We start from the raw sequence: 19,412 nt of genomic DNA on the forward strand, positions 1-19,412 counted from the left end.
TGCGCTGTACCTCTAATAAAAGAATTTCTAATCCTGTCCATCCTCATCACTCCCAAAGAAAACTTAATATCTTCAGCTCTGCTACTTCCAGCTCCACCTCCTGTCTGTCCATGTGCAGTATGGTGTGGTATAAAGTGACACTGTGCTGTGCAAGTGCAGAGTTGAAGTGACAGTTCAGAGTTAAGGTGTTATATAATAGTGCAAATGAGTTGTACAGAAATAGTAAAGATTGAGAGAGTGGCCCAGTACTAGAGCCTGGGTGTTTCCTAGTTTAAACTCCAAATGGACTGCGGGAAGAAGCTCCTCCTCATTCTCTCTTTGTTTGCTTTCCCCTGAACACAATAAAGAAAAAAGCCTATTGTTGGGATGGCTGAGGTCCTTCACAATCTTCCTGGCCCTGGTCCGACACCACGTGCTGTAGATGTCCTGCAGGTTAGGGAGCTCAGTGCGGATGGTACGTGCAGCTGACCGCACCACCCTCTGGAGGGCTCGCCTGTCCTGCATGGTGCTGTTCCTGAACCAGGAAGTGATGCTACCCGTCAGGACGCTCTCAATGGTGCAAGTGTAAAAGCTCCTTAGTACCTGCAAGGGTAGTTTAAAGTCCCTTAAGTGTCTTATATGGTACATGGTCTTCTTCACCAGGGGGTTGATGTGTCAGGACCAAGACAGGTCCTGTGTGATGTGAACACCTAGGTATTGGAAACTGCCACTCTCTCCACTGGGGTCCCACTGATGTTTGGCAGTTGGTATGACCACTCATGCTTTGTGCTGAAGTCCACTATCAACTCCTTAATTTTGCTGACGTTCAGGAGAAGATTGTTCTCCTTGCACCATCTCTCCAGGTTTTTAATCTCCTGTAGGTAGGCCGTCTCATCGTTGTTGGAGATCAGACCCACCACAACAGTGTTGTCAGCAAACTTGATGGTGGTAGAGTTGGAAGTGGCCATACAGTTGTGTGTGTACAGTGAGTACATCAGGGGGCTCAGAACACAACCCTGGGGAGCTCCAGTGCTGATGGTGAGAGTGGATGAGGTGTGTTTGCCCACCCATACGGCTTGTGGTCGGTCTGTTAGGTTTAAGATCCAGGTTTAAGGTTTAAGTTTAAGATCCATTGAAACAGCGTCAGGCTCAGAGTCCCAGAACCTCCAACTTAGAGGTGGACATTGACATGGTGATGAAAAAGATCAGCCAAAGCAGTTCAAAACAGTTGTTAAGGATTTAAAAGAACCATTTTTCTTTCCTGTAGGATTTGCACGAAAACAATTTTCCTTACTTTCAAATTCCCAGAAAGACTGTAATGCACATACAACCTGGGGTAATTTTATAAGGATAATCTGTCTGTCTGTCCTAAGTATTTTATTTCAAAATATGGATATATTTAATTATATAACCCAGGTATTAAGGTTGCACAAGCCAGTGCACTTTTAGTGCTAGTCCCAAGCTCAGATAAATGGGGAGGGTTCAAATCAAATATGCGGATCACAAACCTAAATTCCTTACCCGATCGGTCGAGGCCCGGGCTACCAATGACCGCCACAGGTATTGTTAGCCAACAGGGAACAGGAGGAAGATGCCTACAGAGACGGCAGGGAAAGGAGAAGTAGAGGAGAGTGGAGATTAGGGTGGGCACTTTAAATGTTGGTACTATCACTAGTAAAGGGAGAGAGGTAGCTGGTATGAAGAGAGGAGAAAGGTAGAAATGTTGTGTGTTGGAGGGGGGTTTAAACTGTTCTATCGTGGTGTGGATGGAAGGAAAAAGTCCACTCTGGCTCTGGTGTAGTGGTGATCCTGAAGAAAGAGTGAAGTAAGGCTGAAGTAGAGGTTAAGAGAGTTTCTGATAGGGTGATGAACATAAAAGTGGAAGTTGGGGGGGTGATGATAAATTTCATCAGTGCCTATGCTCCACAAGTGGGTTGTAAAATAGAGGAGAAGCAAAAATTCTGGAGTGAGTTAGATGAAGTGGTGGAGAGTGTACCTAGGAAAAAAAGGTTGGTGATTGGAGCAGACTTTAATGGACATGTGAGTGAAGGGAACAGAGGTGATGAGGAGGTTATGGGTAGGTATGGCCTTAAGTAAAGGAATGTGGAAGGGCAGATGCTGGTAGATTTTGCTAAAAGAATAGAAATGGCAGTGGTAAATACCTATTTAAGAAGAGGGAGGAGCATAGGGTGCTGTATAACAGTGGAGGAAGGTGCACACAGGTGGACTACGTTCTATGCAAAAGATGCAACCTGAAGGAGATTGGAGACTGTAAGGTGTTAGCAGGGAACAGTGTAGCTAGGACAGCATCACATAGTGGTCTGTAGGATGGCTTTGGAGGTGAAGAAGAGAGAGAGTGAGGACTGAAAGAAGAATAAGCTGGTGGAAACTCAAGGACGAAGACTGTAGTGTGAGATTCAGGGATGAGGTCAGACAGGGGCTCGGTGGTGGTGAAGAGGTGCTGGATGATTGGGCAACTAATGCAGAACTGATAAGGGAGACAGCTGTAAAGGTACTTGGTTTGACATCTAGAAATAGAAGGGAAGACAAAGAGACGTGGTGGTGGAAAGAGGAAGTGCAGGAGAGCACAAGGAGAAAGAGGTTGGTAAAACAGAATTGGGATCGACAGAGAGATGACATACCGGTAGAAGCATGGAGATGTTTAGGAGAGATGGCAGTGGAGTTTTTAACAAGATGCCTGAGGAATGGAGAAGAAGTGTGCTGGTACCAATCTTTAAGAATAAGGAAGACATGCATAAATGCAATAACTACAGGGGAATAAAGTTGATCAGTCACACCTTGAAGTTATGGGAAAGAGTAGTGGAAGCCAGGCTGAGAGAAGAGGTGACCATCTGTACCCAACAGTATGGTTTCATGCCGAGGAAGAGCACCACTGTTCTTTGCTTTAAGAATGTTCATGGAGAAGTATAGAGAAGGTCAGAAGGAGTTGCATTGTGTGCTTGTGGATTTAGGGAAAGCGGACCACAGGGTGGGGAGAGGAGTTGTGATATTGTATGAGGAAGTCAGGTCAAGTAAGTCAGAGAAGTATGTAAGGGTGGTGCAGGACATGTATGAGTAAAAGTGTGACAGCAGTGAAGTGTGCAGTAAGAACGACAGACTGGTTCGAGGTGGAGGTTGGACTGCATCAAGGATCGGCTCTGAGCCCTTTCCTGTTTGCAGTGATGATGGACAGATTGACAGACGAGGTCAGAGAGGAGTTTTACTGGACTATGATGTTTGCGGATGATAATGTGATTTGTGGTGAGAGTAGGGAGCAGTTGAGAAGAGCCTGGAGAGGTGGAGGTACGCGCTGGAGAGAAGGGGAATGAAAGTCAAAAGGAGTAATACAGAGTACGTGTGTGTGAATAAGAGGGAAGACATTGGAGTGGTACAGTTGCAGGGAGAACAGGTGGTGAAGGTAGATGACTACTCCTTTGGCTTTCCCATCCAAGACCGGTCAGACACCATGTCTAAATACATGCCCGTGTGACACAAACATCTCTAAACCCTCTGTCCCCGTGGTCATTTAATAGTTGTGTGGATGTGAGAGTTTGATCAGAGATCAGATGATGTACACAAATTTACTCCATACGCTGCTCTGTGAACTCATTCAATCCAAATAGGGTTTACACACTTCCTTTACTGTGCCCACGAACAGCTTTACATGTGTTACGGAAAGCCAAAAGCTGCTCTTAACTTCGGCTACACGCCATTCCCAAAACGATGTTTGCGGTCTTGTGAGAAGACGTGAGAAGACACGGGAAGACAGGAGAAGACGTGAGAAGTCCAAACGTCTTTGTTTCTTTGTTTTTTCACGCAATATAACGAGTGCACGCGTTGTGTTCTGTAGTGGAGTGTGACCCTTTTGGTGTTCCACATGGGCGGATGGTCGACATGCAGTAGCGTGGACTAACCGCGCGGGGGGACTTGTCGAGTCAAAGCCACTTTCACTGGCGTGTACGGTTTCAATGGGCGATCAGCAGCACCACACAGAGCGGGCACACAACCACCACAATCACCCCGCAGGACAGCCATGGACCGGTGGAAATCATACGGCTCTCCAAAAGACATCTGAACAATGCTGTTCATCGCTAATGTGAGCTCAAGCTGCCGGAAACGCAGAAGGAGAAAACAGGTAAGTGGAGCTTAGCCGCGGTTAGCATTCTGTCCGTCCTGTATTAGAGATCTGACATCAGGCCAAATTAACTCTATTCTGAAAACGAAAAAGTGGACGACTCGAAATTTATCCTGTTTTTTTCTTTCCCCCAAGACACGATGATCTTCTAAACAGTGTCGATGCATATAACGGAAAAGTTTTCTCGCGAGGTTTCGTCTAACCATAGCGGCGAAACATTTTTCTTCTGGAAACCGGAATAATGAATTAATACTATTATATACTAATTAAATATTTGTCGAACCCGTTTTTGAAGAAAACTTTCTTCAAACATTTCCCAAATCTCATAAAAACTTATATATGGCTTTAAAAAAAAATACTAATAATCCAAACGTTCATCCGGGTAACTAACGTCAACGCCGGGCTCGCTGGAATTTTCGCTGAAGTGTCGTTTTTTCCCCCTATCCGCATTCGGCTAGGCCCCGCCCCCTGCTCTGCGATTAGTCAGTAAGTCCGTGCGTAGATGCGTTCCGCAATCTGGTTGGAGCACCGAGGAGGCACGTGAGCGCTCACCTGGCAAATCCTTCAGTAGGAGGCGGGGTTTATGTTGGAATACGGGTGTGAAGTTTAACATGACGTGCCTCGGGTTTGCTCGTTTTCCTGTCCGCCATGTTAAAACCTAAAAGTCCCAAATGAGAGCCAAGAAGTTCGCTGGTGATTCGTTTCACCTCCGTGGTTTAGACAAACATGTGGACAGAAATCTTGCGCATATGGGGGCTGACATTCTTGTGTTTTTGGTGTCGTGCACGAAACGGGGGTCATTTGAAAGCTCGGAGATTGAAGCGAACGTGAGCGAACCGTGTGCTACTCAAGAATCGGGGGATATAACTTCCATTTATAAGACAGCCTGTAGTCTTTCGTGATTTAAACATTAAACAAGTATAAAAGTGAAATTAGGACTCGTTTAGCTCGTAATTCTGATCGTCCAGGTTTCTATTTTACCTTCCAGATATAACCAGTGTGCTTCCATATTGGGCCTGGACCACCTGCTTAACGACGGTGGCCGAATTTCAAATCAACAACTTTCCCTTATGTAAGTGCACTTCGTACAGTCTGTATGAAGAGTCTTCGCCCGCTATGTAGTGCACTAAATGTCCGAAAGAAAGGCGTTTGCGATTCAGCCGGAATCGGAACGTGTCATGACCTCATTAGCAGTGTGTGTGCGCGCGCGCGTGCTAATAACTATAGCTTAGAATTATAAGAACTTATAATAAATAGCCGTATATATTTCTATTAAATCTATATATTACACTATATATCATATAATTTTATGCATAATTCTAAATACACGCGTGTGTGTGTGTGTGATATATTACACGTTTTTCAGTACAGGGCTTCCGGAATGCAATCCTTTTTTGGAAAGTTAAAATCTGAGTTCCCTCAGGAGCATATTAAGTGGCAGACTGCAAGTTTTGTCTCCGTCTCGCATTTTGAGTTTTAATTATTTTTATTATTAATATAATTTTTTTAAATTAAAAAACGTACACAACAGTGGCAGGCGTATAAAAAAAAAAAAAAGGAACTAGAGTTAGCGCAGTGTCACTGTGGCCATACACCCCGTACCGGAAATCAGATTTGCTTTGCGCATGCGTGAAAACGTTAAAGAATCCTTTAGCTTTTTATGTCCAGCCTCAATCATTTCATTTAATAGGAAAAAATCCTGAAAAATTACTTAAGCCAAGAATCAGCCTTGTTTCAGTTTCCTAACTGCTATAAAATTTCACTTTCCCTCTGCAAAACAATTGTTTATGAATAAAAGTTGTAAATGAAGAACTTTATTTAGACCAAGCAGCATATTAAATTAGATTTTATTAAATGATGATCGTAAAAGCAGCATGCAGGTTTGAGTGTTGGTTATCTGTACACAGAGGCCATAGAGGGTTTTCAGGAAGCTTATATATAGATCGTCTTTGGCTCAGACTTTGCTGTGTGAGTCATTTAGTTCTTGGTGGATAGAGTCACGTTTTGCTCAGTCATGGTGGCCTTGGAAGATTTCAAAGTTCACCAGAGTTCACTGTTGAACCTCTCTGTGTGTGTGTGTGTGTGTGTGTGTGTGTGTGTGTGTGTACTTGCGTGTTTTTTTTTGTTTGTTTTTTTTGTCTTTTTTTTTTTTTTGATTCAGTAGATACATGGCACTTTGTGTTTTTAGTCTTCTGCAAACGTTTCATGTCTTTTCAGGTCAACTAATTGGATTCAACCCGATTGACTGCGGACGAGAGCGTTCCTGATGCCGGAGTTGGGAATTCACTGAGCGTGCGTTTAAAGCGGATTTGCTGACTCATACCGGCCGCAGCAGAACGATTCCCAGTTTCGGTTGTGCTCGGAGTATGGACGGGAATCATCAAAGCACTGTTTTAAAGCGTTACGAGGTCAAAAGCATGCACGAAAAAGAGCCCATGTTATCTCTGAACGGAGAGGTGGGCCTCAGTTCCGGTTACATTACGAACGGCTACTTGAGCAAGTCTGTCGACAACGACGGCAGTGGCTCGGAGAGCGGCTACACCACACCTAGGAAGAGGAGAGCGAGACGCAGCAGCATGAAAGGCACCGAGAGCGTGAGTCGGGAGAAGGTATCAAGGCCTTTTTCTAAACAGGAGCTGGACAATTCAAGCCAGGAGGCGGTTGGGAAATCGATGCACTCTCGGCCGAATTGCACCCGGGCTTACCTTAAATCGGAGGTGCACACCGGGGTTCGCAGGACGGGCGTTCAGGAGACAAGCCCTGTGGCCGAGGTGCAGCAGAGAAACTCTGACAGCAAGACATCTGTTAGTCTTGTTAGTAAAAAGACTGATGAGAAGGTCAGTAAAACCAAACCGGTCTCCTCAGTAAACTCTAAAGAGGACTCGTGGACTTTGTTCAAGCCACCTCCTGTGTTTCCGGTGGACAACAGCAGCGCCAAGATCGTCCCGAAAATCAGTTATGCAAGCAAAGTGAAGGAGAACCTCAACAAAGCGAGCGCGGAGACGACGCAAACGCATGGAAAACTCTCGCACGTTCCCATGTCCGCTGTAAAAACGATCACGTCTGCTAGCTTTGCAAACATCTCCGCGTCTCTAGATGCTAACGGGAGTTACTCTGTGGAAACGTCATTCGATTCGCCTTACGGTGACGGAGTCGCGCCTTCTGCCTCGGCTAACCAGGCCGGAGAGGATGTCGAGAACGCTCCGGGTGACGGCTGCAGCTCGTCGTTTTGTCCGTCCGCTTCGGAGCCACGCAAATCGAGTCTTTTTGTTTACCCGCACAAACCTTTAAATATGCAACCCCTTGCTGCTCAGACAAATCAGAAAGCTCTCACGGACATCTTCCAGAACCAGTGGGGCCTGTCGTTTATCAACGAGCCCAACGCAGGCCCGGAGGGGGTGCCCGTTTCTCACCTGACCGTGCCGTTCGAAATTTCGGAAATCACGTTCCATGGTGGAAACTTTCCGTTCCTCATCCAGCCATCCCTGAACGCCGTTTCTCTTCCAGCGCCTCAGGACGCACAGAGAAGGACTAACAGGCCCGCCGTGGCTGTGAAACCCTGCTCCATTTTCCGCCCTGGCCAGGAGTGTAAAGCAGAGCGCAGGATCTCGGACGCTTCGTGTGAGGATTTGGACGCCGAGCCTTCGAGGAACTCTGTGCTTAACAGCGTGCAAGTGCACACTGTGAAAGAGCAAAACAGAGCTCACGAATGGGGATGGACTGACCTGCGAGCCGCTGTCCTTTACCACTCTAAAGGTAAGCTTCAGAAATCTCTCCCTGTGGCTGGAATCAGATTTCCGATACTGTTACGGTGTTAATCAAACCAAAATCCCTTGTAGTAAATTATACTGAATTGATATGAAATGTAAGCTTTGTATTTTGACAGTTTTCTCCTGCTTTTTCTTTCTTCCTGCAGAATTTGAATATCTCCTCACTCTTCACAAGCAAGGTTAGTGTTGATTACCTTTAAATACTGTCTGCGTCTTTTATTTTCTTACACTCTCATAGGGGACGTAGCTCTACATGCGCATTTCTCTGAATCTGCTTACACACTGGGGTTTTTTTGTGAGCGAATGTACAACCGTCTACTTTTGGAGAAGTTTTTTTTTTCCCCAATAAAATAGTGTTTTCCTAAAGAGTATTTAGGAAAGCAAATAAAAAAAACAAAACAATTTATACTCGACACGTGGCTTTGCTTGCGTGTGTTGAATCAGCGGTAACACAAGCAGCATTGCCGTGTGACTTCGATACATCCGGAGGATTCAAATCAACATCCGATAGATTCACATCAGAGTGAATCAGAGTATCCCTTTCCCAGTTTTCCAAACTCGAACTGTATGATTATTACACACAGCTCGCAGGCACTCTCATTGAGATCGTCATGAGCTGCACTTGAGGTCATTACAAAACGTATTAGTTGTTAGAATTTTTTCTGGAATAGAGGTCCACCAATAGAGGATTTAACTGATACCGAGAGCTGGGTTGGATCGTACACTATAACCGTATCGATAACCGATTAATCGACCGATTGTTTTAAATGAATAAAATCTGGATAAAATCTAAAAAAACACTGTGTAAAATAGTACTGAACTTTTTCACAAAATAAAAAAACAGTACTGAATCATGAACATGTGCTATATGAAATAAGTATGAATATATTAATTAATTAAAATAATTCATAAAATATGAATTATAAAAAGAATTATATAATATAGCGCAGCGCACAGTCTCGCACGTAAAAACAAACAGCTTGTGGCGTCTCTAGAGGTCGCGCTCGTAATGACAGCAGATCGGAAGCCTGGAAAAACTATTGGTATGGGTTTTTGCCAATAGTTCCCACAATCGACGATCAGATATATTAAGCACAATGCCGGCTGCGCCACTTTGATTTCTGAGAACGCGAAATTCAAGCGACATGTAGCCATAGATGGAGTTTAAATAAGTTTTGAGGAAGACCCCCAAGGGGTGGCTGTAAAGGGTGGGAATTTCATCCAGGATAATATACTTACTGGAATTAATTTCTCTCTTGTTCTTTCTTGTAGATCCAAAAAGGGTGACGTATTACGGGGAGGTCATGGACGGACCTGATCATTGAGGTGCCGAGTACCAGTACTACATCTCCACCTTGGGTGCTACAGTCAGTTCTGATCCTCTATGTGAATTTTCTGTTCTGAATATAACCAGACCGGACTGATAAAGAGACCGAAATTTAGGATGATGAATGTTGTTGCTAAAGCTTTGGAGTTCTGCGGGTTTGCTCTGCACACAAGACTGCCGCGAGTCGGACTACACGCAAACACTATAACAAAACCCTCTAAGGAGAAGTCGTCGGCTCATGCGACTCAGCTGCTGCGACAAACCCGGAACCTTCCAAACACAACTACGAGCTTCACAATCAATTGATTTTTTTTTCTTCCCACATTGAAATCAAAAAAGGCTTTTTTATTTTTTTTTTATTTTATATATATAATGCAATGCAAATAAACAATCCATGAGGACCTTCTTACTAAGGAAGAAAAAGAGAAATAGAGTAGTTTGAACTTGATCTGCTTAAAAAAGAAAAAAAAAGCCTTAAACAGAAACAGTTCTCTTTTTAAATTCATGATCCAGCATTGCAGCAAAAAAAAAAAAAAAACACAAAATCCCGTTCGCACGCTTTGTCTTTTATTTTTCACTTTCCACAAAAATTCATTTAGCTCTCAGTATTACTAATTCCCAAATTATCACGGAACGGATGTTTGTCCTTCCCTTAAGTTGGGTTTTTTTTTTTACTTGAAAACATATGACAGCCCTGAGAATATGGAACTGGAGCAACCTACGGAGCAGGGGAGGGAAATAAAAAAAAAAAAAAAAAGGTTAAAAAAAAGGCTGTAATGCAAGCGTTTGGATCAGGAAAACTTGGTGGCATCCCACGCTGACCAAGCTGAACATTTTACAGCAAAAAAATAATGATCGACTTGGTTACGCACGCTGCTGAGACGCGGCTGTGGACGGACAAAACTGTACTTTTTTTTTGGTTTGTTTTTCCTCGTTGCTCCCGGTGTAGAACTGTAACCCGAACCTTAATATTTCTTTGCACATTTCTGTCGTGAGAGCTAACGTTAAGGCTGTATCTGTAATCGGAGGGATCGTGTTAAAGCCTCAAGATCTACTGTGACATTTCATGAACAAGGCCTTTCTCCAGAACTCTACGGTACAATGTGCCGAGTTATCATGGTCACTTTTTTCTTTTTTTTTTTGTCTTGGCCGCACAGACCAAAGATCAGGCTGGAGCATAGATAACCATGTACTAGGCTTGGGTTGAGCAAGCACGCTTTCTTATTGGTGTTCTTTTTTTTTTTTTCCTTCTTTCTTTCTCTTTTCTTCTAACCAAGCAAAGGTGTTTGGCTCATCATGAGTAATAGCACTTTATGTACACATACTGGGTTAAAGATGACTACGCCTATCTGAAACACGAGTTACTAACTCCTGCTTTGAATGGCTTTGGGCTGTTGTGCTTTTGAGAATAATGAACTCTATACTCAGGTAGAATCGGGAAAGCCATTACAAACCATGCGTTACTCTTCTGTATACTCGCTGTTCGGCAATACTCCTACTGTTCGATTCCGGCAGGAGGCTTCAAACGCTGGGTAGCAGTTAGCGTAATGTAGCCTCTCTGTCTCACTGTCTTGGTTTTTCTTTCGAAGGTGCAGTTTGTCGTGTATTTTTAGTATTTTTTTGTTGTTGTTGTTCACGCTCAATTTACCCGTGTGTTGAATTTGAATCAAATCCATTCTTTTAGGATGTAATTAAACGAAACCAAAAGCAGACAAAACGTGGATGAGGGAGCGTACTTTCTTTTGGGGTTGTTTTGGCAGGAAAACCAGAAAAAAAAAATGTGCACATAGTTAGTTAAAAAAGTTAAAATGTTAAATTAAATCGTCCGTGTTTCTCTTTTCGGTTGGCGATCCACATCTGCGCGGAGTTCTGCAGCTCCGTGTTTCAATCCGCTTTTCTCGTCGTCAACGGATCGCGCCAACAAGCTGCTTGTTTTCGGGGTACGCTAGCGTCTGATCGTTGCGTCGCACTAAAAGAAGCACACAGAGGAGGAGAATCCAATGAAGGTTCGGTTGAAACTCGCTAAACACTAAACAAGTGAAAGCGACCTAATGGTATACAGTAATCCCCCAGAAGAAACACGATAAACAGACCCCATCCCAAAAACTGCTATTTTATGTTTACAGTACTGTAACATTTCACTTCATTTCATTATTAATCATTATATTTGTATAAACACATTTTATTATTTCAACATCAAACTCCAAAAAAACAATTCCCGTCTATCGTGTTCTCCGCGAGGGGCCGGGAAAATCTGAGAAATGATGAACGATGAACCTGGGCGTTAGATTCTAACCGCGATAAAGTGGGAGGGGTTACTGTATATTCTAAAGAAGCTACAACAATATTGCTGTGCAATGGATTTGGCTTGTTTATTCGATTTTAAGCTTCTGTTCAGCTTTTTCTGGCCCGGAAAACAGCCCCACACTTTTATCTCACTCGACTGGCAAATAGAAGCTGCTCAGCTCGGGCTTCGGTGGGGTGCGGTCGGGTTGCGAAATTCGTTTTTAAAATAATAAAAAAAAAAAAGACAAACTGCTCCTTTAAAATAATGACACATTTCTGCTTTAAGCAGGGTTTGCCACGGACAGACAGACAGACTCCCTGGTGTGCCCTGTTATATGCAATTGCAGGACTTTCCTTCTGGTTCTTTCATGTGCTTTCTCTGGATTTGAGGCTCGGTTTTTCTCTTGCACAAGGGCTGAAAACTCGGCGAGAGACGCAGAGGGTTCAGGACGCTCAATCCGGGTGGTCCTGTCTGCGAGTGGAACGCGGTATCGAGCGTTTGCATGCTTCGCTGTTGAGATGGCGATACGTAAAGATAATTTCGCTTGTTTTTATTTTGAATGCTTATTAATTCATTGAGTGTTAGAAGGCATTGGATTTTTTTGTTTGTTTGTTTTTAAACATATCGTTCGTAATTTTTTTTTGTTTCGTCAAACTTTTTTTTTTCCCCCGTCACTTGTCCCGTGTAGCTTGAGCCGATCTTGTTACAATACATTAGGCGCGTCAATATTTGATCAGTTAAGCGTCTTAAAATCACAGCGTCATTTCAACACCTGCAATAGTGTTGTTTGCCTTTTTCTCTCTTTTTATATATATATATATATATATATATATATATATATATAAAAATATATATATATAAATAAAATGTTTTTGTCCTACGAATTTAATTTGTTTACACGGATAGATCTGTTAAAAATAGAAGAAAATAATAGTAAAAAAAAATAGTAGTTAAATTTCCATTACATGTTATTTTTAAAGCACTTATTTTCAGTTTCAGTTATTTTATACAAAAATAAATAAATAAAAAATATCCAGAAATAATGCTATATACACTATGTAGATGGTGTTCGAAAGGCTGCATCTAGGCATGTGCCGATTATCGTTCATCTAATAATATGACTTGGAAATGCACGATATTATCGTAGACTGTTTAAAAGTTTCTGCACCCCCACGGGCCATGCGTTTCTTGTGACTTGAGTAATTTATTAACGACGCAGTGTTTATATTTATTGTGTTTAATATTGGCACATGCCTAGTCGCATCATAGCTGTAGGAGCGAGCGAGGAGGCAGGGTTAGCACGGACAAGAAAGCTAAAAAAAATTGTGCAATGGCATTTTGACTCCAGAGCTTAAGATATGCAAGTTTTTCCTAGTCGCTGTCGCCTCCGTGTTGAAGGAACCCGTAGAGGTGCCTGAACAAACCGTTTGATTTCTCAGATCATTTTAATATGCGTTTTTAGCATCGTGTTTGAAATCTCTCTTCAGAAACAATCAGTGCCGTGATTTCCTGTCTTTCGCTGAACAGTCCGGTCTTTATTTTCTTTTACTTTTTAATGTTTGAGCTTGTGATTTTAATTTTATTCACTTTTTATTTTTTTTCTTCCTTTTAAAATGTTGTTGTTTGTTTTTTTTTTACTGAGCTGCCACACGTTTAAAAATCGCTGTCTATGAGATGATGGTTGATTGTTGCTCATCTGGTGTTTGATTAAATTTCAACACTAAATCTCTAAATCACTAAAATCCATCATCAAGCCTTTGGCAAAGGCTTTTATTATTATTTTTTTTACTCACCAAATCGATTTCCTTTATCAGAAAATTAACTTTTAACAGTAGGCTAAATGATCATTTATTTCCCACACACACTTTAACATTAGACTAACTTTTTACCACAGTGTTTGGGAGAATGCACATTTAAAGAAATGTTTTATGTAGTTGAATTTGTTGAAATCATTATTTGAAACTTGACTGTAAGGCAGTACGGTTGTTTTGCTCTGTCATGGCTGGCGGAATTGAGCTGCTTTTTTTTTTTTTTTTTTTTCTTTTCTTCTTCTTTCTTTCTACTTTTTTCTTTTGTTCTGAGGGGATGAGCTGTAGGTGTCAGATGGAGAATCTAATTTAGTTGTGGCTTGTGAGGTGGATAAATATTCATTTTGTTGCTTTGAAACTATTGAACAAACTAAAAAGTGGGAGGTCGTGTAACCATAGCTTTGTACCTCTTTTTTTTTTTTTTTTTTTTTTTTTGGTAGTTTTGATAGCCAGTAGGAGGGTGTGCTCTCCCTCCCTCTCTCTCCTTCTCCCCTCCTCTCTCTCTCCTTCTCCCCTCCTCTCTCTCTCCTTCTCCCCTCCCTCTCTCTCTCTCTCTCTCTCTCTCTTTCTACGGGCAACTACATGTAAAAAATAAAATCCCAGATGCCATATCTGCTTGTTTCCAGGATTACACACTGTCAAACCCTGTGGCTGTTAGGCTTCTGATCATCCATTGATCTGTCAGTTTTCTGCTTGGATTGGATTTTTGTCTTGGAGAAAAGTGTCTAAAACAAAAATGTGAAATGTCTCAATGGAAAATCTTTACAGGAGACATGGCATTATACCACCCAGTACTGTTTTAATGTTCGAGACGATGTGAGTGTGAAAAATCGAGTCAGGATTTCTTCATATATATATTTACACACACACATAATGAATCAACTGTATTGAAATTGCCTGATACTTGTATTAAACTAATGGCACACTTACGAATGATGAGCTACCCAAATGATTTGGGTTTGGAAATTGAACTGCAAAATGTGCCATTGTGTCCCATGCATCCAGCATGTCCAGTATCCGTGTCCTTCATCTATATTGTATGTACGTGTAAGACAATGATGCTGTTTGTATCTCTTTAGTGTTCCAATTATCCAAAGACGTCTTCGCAACGAATTACAAACCCTCCTACGATGTCCAGCGCAAAACTTCAGGTGGAACCGTCGCGGAACGCACGGACCTCCCCACGTTTTTACTTCCATCTCGCAGGCTTCAGGCCGAAGGAACACAAAGCGAATCCCCAGCGTGCCGCTTTCTTGGATTACACGTGACGTGAAAGTGCTCGATTTCAGTCTTGTACTTTGTTTTGTCAAGGAAACCTAATCCTGTGTATTCTTCAGCAACCTATGGCTGTTAGGAGGGGGGGGGTGTGTGTGTGTGTGTGTGTGTGTGTGTGTGTGTGTGTGTGTGTGTGTGTGTGTGTGTGTGTGTACTAAGAGGATACTCACTGTGCCAGTGTCATATCAGGTAAATATCACAGTGCCACGTCACGCCAACTGCCAAGTCTGACTTATCATTTCTTTTCCACGTCGCCTCGGTTCGATCTTTGTGCACAACGACGCCGTTGGAATTCTTGAGGCATTTATTTTTTTTATTTTTTTTTCTTCAAAAGAAATCCTGTCTCCTGTAATTGTAATTGTAAAACTGTCTGGATATTATTTCAGACAAGCATGAGAATGTCGTTTTCAGCTTCCACAGCCATGTTTAAACGTTCAGAAGTGTTTTCACGACCTTCCTGTCCCCATTAAAATGTTGAATTGATTTAAAACTGTGTGTATGTGGTGCTTTTACCAAACATGAATGTGCTCTACAGTTTCTTTTCTTTTTTTTCTTTTTTTAAGTTGCTTGCAGAGGTAATTAATGAGGTTTTCCACAATCAGTGTATCAGCAATCGGCAGTCAGCAATGTCCTTGCTGTGGTACTAGAGGAATAAAACACTAACACACTGCACTTAAAAAAGTTATTGTCCATTTTGTGGTGGTAAAACATCATGCTATAAAGTGTTTTTTTTTGTCCTTCTTGTTTTCTCATGATCACGATGTAATTTTATCCTGATCTTGAGGTAACAGATGATTTTTTTCTCCATCATTTCACGTGATCTCAACGTAAAAACCTGTTTCCACACAATGTAATGAGTGAGTCTGTGATGCTGCCTCTAGAACATGCTCTTATGCTGAATACACAGAAAAAAGTACTGATCACGTGGAAACAATGTTATGTCAAGTTGACTAGAAAACAGAAACATATCAGGACGGGTATATCGGAAGGAGAATGATGAGGATGGAGTAATCAGGAAAGAGGAAAAGAGGAAGACCAAGGAGGAGGTATATGGATGTGGTGAAGGAAGACATGCAGGTAGTTGGTGTAAAAGAGGCAGCTGAGGAGGACAGACGGATGATCCGCTGTGGCGACCCCTAATGGGAGAAGCTGAAATAAGATCATGTGTATCATATTTTTTTTATTCTTATAAAAACCTGCCCTGGTTATGTAAACTATATGGACAAAACTATACCTGACTTTAAGTTAAAGGCAGACGATTGATTTCTTTGAGTCCCAAACTTGCTCCAGCATGACAATGACCCTGTGCACCATGAAGATGTGCTTCACAGGGGGTTGAGTCGAAGATCTTGAGCGAACTAAACCCTATGGGATGAATTAAAACACTGACTGCACCCCCAGAACACCTCACCATACATCAGTACCCGACTTTACTAACGCCCTTGTAGCTGAATGAGCACAAATCTTAACAAGCACACTCCAAAAGCTGGTGGAACATCTTCCCAGAAGAGTGGAGGTTATTATAAGAGTTAATAGGGACTTAATGTTTAAAAATAACATACAGCAATCTTGTGGTAAGGTGTCCACAAACCTTTGTCAGTATTTTGTTTAATGTTATTTGAACAGGTAAAATAGAAGAAACCTATTTCCTTGAACTGAACTTGTACTGAATTCATTGATAATTGAAGGAAATGTGCATTGGAACTGATCATCAGTACAATCTTGTGGCCTGTCTTTGTTTTTTTTTAGTACACCGAAGAAACGTGATGTGTGTATATATGTGTGTGCAGTAGGGGGCGCTGTTTACCTGGTTTAGACGAACATGGCTCCGGCAAGCTTAATGTCAAGTTTATTTTTAAAGCACATATAGAACCAAGGCTCTGTTTCAGTGCTGTTTACAACATCATGACTGCCCCTTGGCATTTCGGTGTGTGTGTGTGTGTGTGTGTGTGTGTGTGTGTGTGTGTGTGTGTGTGTGTTTGGAGGATGCAGCTAACAATATAAAACTAAATCAGAGTGCTAGTACAGGGATTAGCATGCTAGAATCCTGGAAGAGATGTTCGGTTTAGAAGTTGTGGCCAAAACACTTGCTGTTGTATATCATTATATAATATTCACCCTATTGATTCATCTCCTTTGTGCTTTATGAAACACAGTGAAGGTGAAAACGATGTTAAAACAGGCATCAAACCAGAGAGATCGAATAAATGGGCTACAGAGACGGTCAAAAACGATCAGGAATATACGAATTCCCGAGCACCCTTTATTGACAACATCAGCAGTTTGATGTTAGGAACAGTATTATAGGCTGCCATGTTATTATTATTAATCTATTTGTGTTATTTTGAATTTGTTGCTTGAACTTTACACTCATCTTGTTGCAGCTGTGTATCATATTAACAGCACTTCCTGGTTTTATTCAAATGCAGCTAGATTATAGTTTACAATATTTCTACTTGTTATTTTATTATTATTATTATTATTCTCTTTCCTCTCAGTGGTCCAGTCAGTTAGCTTTATGACGTTTATTCGTTATAAAAAAAAAAATCACCATAACCACCTCGACCATCGTTAGTGTGTGATAATCAAACAAACACACAGGTTACCATGTTGCTATGAATGTTCCAAGGGTGTACACACCTTTTTGCTTGAATATTGCAAATCCTGAAGTTAGTGTAAACTATTTAGAACATCCTCCTTCATGACAGGAATTTCTCTGTGTGTGTGTGTGTGTGTGTGTGTGTGTGTGTGTGTGTGTGTGTGTATATATGTGTGTGTTTTCCCTTCACCACTGACTGCAGTTTTGAGATTCCTGAATTGCTCATCTCACTGGAACATTCTTTCATACGTAACAGTCTGAAATAGGAGGAACAGATGGGCTCTGCTTACTCTATTTTTAGCCGCTGATGCAACACACTCACACTGCTGATGGATGGCTGTAAGAGTGTGTGTGTGTGTGTGTGTGTGTGTGTGTGTGTGTGTGTGTGTGTGTGTGTGTGTGTTCTTGCCCTTTTTTTCTAAGCCTATTAGCTGTTTTTCAGTTCCTCCTGGTAACCAGTGTATTAAATTCACAGCGTAATAACCATAACCATACAACAATCATGGTGCTGCTTAGAAGAAGCAAGTTGAGTACTTTTCTGACAATAGAACGGTGAGATATTGTTAATATAGAAAACAACTTACGCCGGGTTCTTGAAACATTGACAAAGTTCGATAAAATCGAATCTTAAAAATGAAAATAACGAAGTTGTCAGGATCTTCCGGGCTCACAGGATCTTCCAGGCTCACTTCTGGCTCGGCGGCCATCTTGCCATTTTTCTCGGGCCACCCATTTAAGAACACCAGAGACATTTACTCCTGGCCAGATTATCTCACCTGCTTCCATATCCCTGGGATTACTCTTGCCACCCTGCCTGTTCTGATTCCTGTTCTCTGATCTTGATCCGGACCCTGACCTCTGCTCTGCCTCTGTTTTCTGGTTTGCACTCTGGATTGTTTTTGGTTTTTGTGTTTTTGCTCTGCCCATATTTGCTCTGTTTGCCAGCTCTCGGATTCTGGAAGGTTTTGGATTATGATTTTTGGTTTTCCCTGAATTGCTCTGTCTCCTGGCTATTGGACTTTGGACTGTATTTGACCTGTGTTTTTCTTTTTCCACTGTGTGTTTCTTTATTAAAGACCGTTTTCATCATACCCCTGTTGCGTCCTGCATTTGGGTCCTTCCACTCATCCAGTCACTGGCAAGTAATTGTTTAGAGGTTTTTCTTTGTGAGGAGATGTTTTTATTTTACATTAGTGGAAGGAGTCTCCAGTGTCAGCATCAAAACTACAAGGAAGGGAAGGAAAAAAGTAAACTTGTAATTACAATGTAATCAGTATTACATTGGAAATAAAGGTATAATGTGTTTTATATTTAAAGGCCACCTAACATTTGGTTTTGATACAAGAATGTTAAAAGCTTAATAATGCTCATATTCAAGCTCCTTTTCAACAAACGTAGCACTGCGTGATGTTATGGGTTCCCTCTGGAGTCTGGGTTTCTTTCAAGATTTCTTCATGTTGTCTCAGGGAAATTCTTTTGTCACAGTCACCTCTGATTTGCTCATTAGGGACAAATGTAAATTCAAACTTGACATCTGGATTTGTGTAAATATTTCACCATAGCAGCATATTGAAAATATTGTTAATAAGCAAAAATGCAGTCGAATTACCCAAAAGGCACAAAGCATAAAGTGTCTAAAACCTTTCTGACACAAATTTAACTCTGAGTATAAGAGAGTACTGAGACACTGGAGACTCCTTCCATATATATATATATTGCATGAAAATGTTATCACATAAACCTTCATGTGTTTCACCGCCATTTTGTGGATTTCCTGTGCATGAACTGTTACCATAAAAACGATAACGCATTATTATACACCTGGCATTTACAGCTGCATTTCTCCCTGAGCTGCTGTTACAGGAAACAAACCAGAGCTGAGCACTCGAGAGGATTGTTGAGCATAGATGAATGTGATGTTACGTGTCATCTGTCTTTTATTTGGTTTTATATCAATATATAATTCTGGTATCGCTACAAGTGTTTTATCAGTTTTATTGACCCACTACTGACTGTAGGTGTTATGGCAGTTTTAATCATATCGACTCCTTTCTTCTTCTTCTTCTTCTTCTTCTTCTTCTTCTTCTTCTTCTTCTTCTTCTTCTCCTTTTTTTTAAAAAAAACCAAGTGCACTAGCTTTTTTTGAACATTAGATGCCACTCAAGGTAAAGATTAGAAAATGGCACCTGCATCACATTCTCTGGTTGTCGCCTCCCCTTTTAAATGGTATCC

General features: G+C 41.6%; 1 protein-coding gene across 3 annotated transcripts; it reads left to right on the forward strand.

Annotated features, from left to right (window-relative positions):
- Positions 1-3,294: 3,294 nt before the first annotated feature.
- LOC124393931 (nuclear fragile X mental retardation-interacting protein 2-like) lies at positions 3,295-9,765 on the forward strand. Of its 3 annotated transcripts, none has more exons than XM_046861993.1 (5): positions 3,295-4,114; positions 5,103-5,186; positions 6,332-7,870; positions 8,031-8,063; positions 9,157-9,765. In XM_046861993.1, exons 3-5 carry the CDS (start codon positions 6,481-6,483, stop codon positions 9,207-9,209), a joined length of 1,476 nt encoding a protein of 491 aa, XP_046717949.1. In that variant the 5' UTR covers positions 3,295-4,114; positions 5,103-5,186; positions 6,332-6,480; the 3' UTR covers positions 9,210-9,765. The 3 variants fall into 3 exon arrangements, with proteins under 3 accessions (XP_046717949.1, XP_046717948.1, XP_046717950.1); XM_046861994.1 differs by lacking the exon at positions 3,295-4,114 and adding an exon at positions 4,134-4,941; XM_046861992.1 differs by lacking the exon at positions 5,103-5,186.
- The last annotated feature ends 9,647 nt before the right edge of the window (positions 9,766-19,412 follow it).

Source organism: Silurus meridionalis, chromosome 11, assembly GCF_014805685.1.
Source record: "Silurus meridionalis isolate SWU-2019-XX chromosome 11, ASM1480568v1, whole genome shotgun sequence".
In the NCBI taxonomy this organism is placed as follows: Eukaryota; Metazoa; Chordata; class Actinopteri; order Siluriformes; family Siluridae; genus Silurus; species Silurus meridionalis.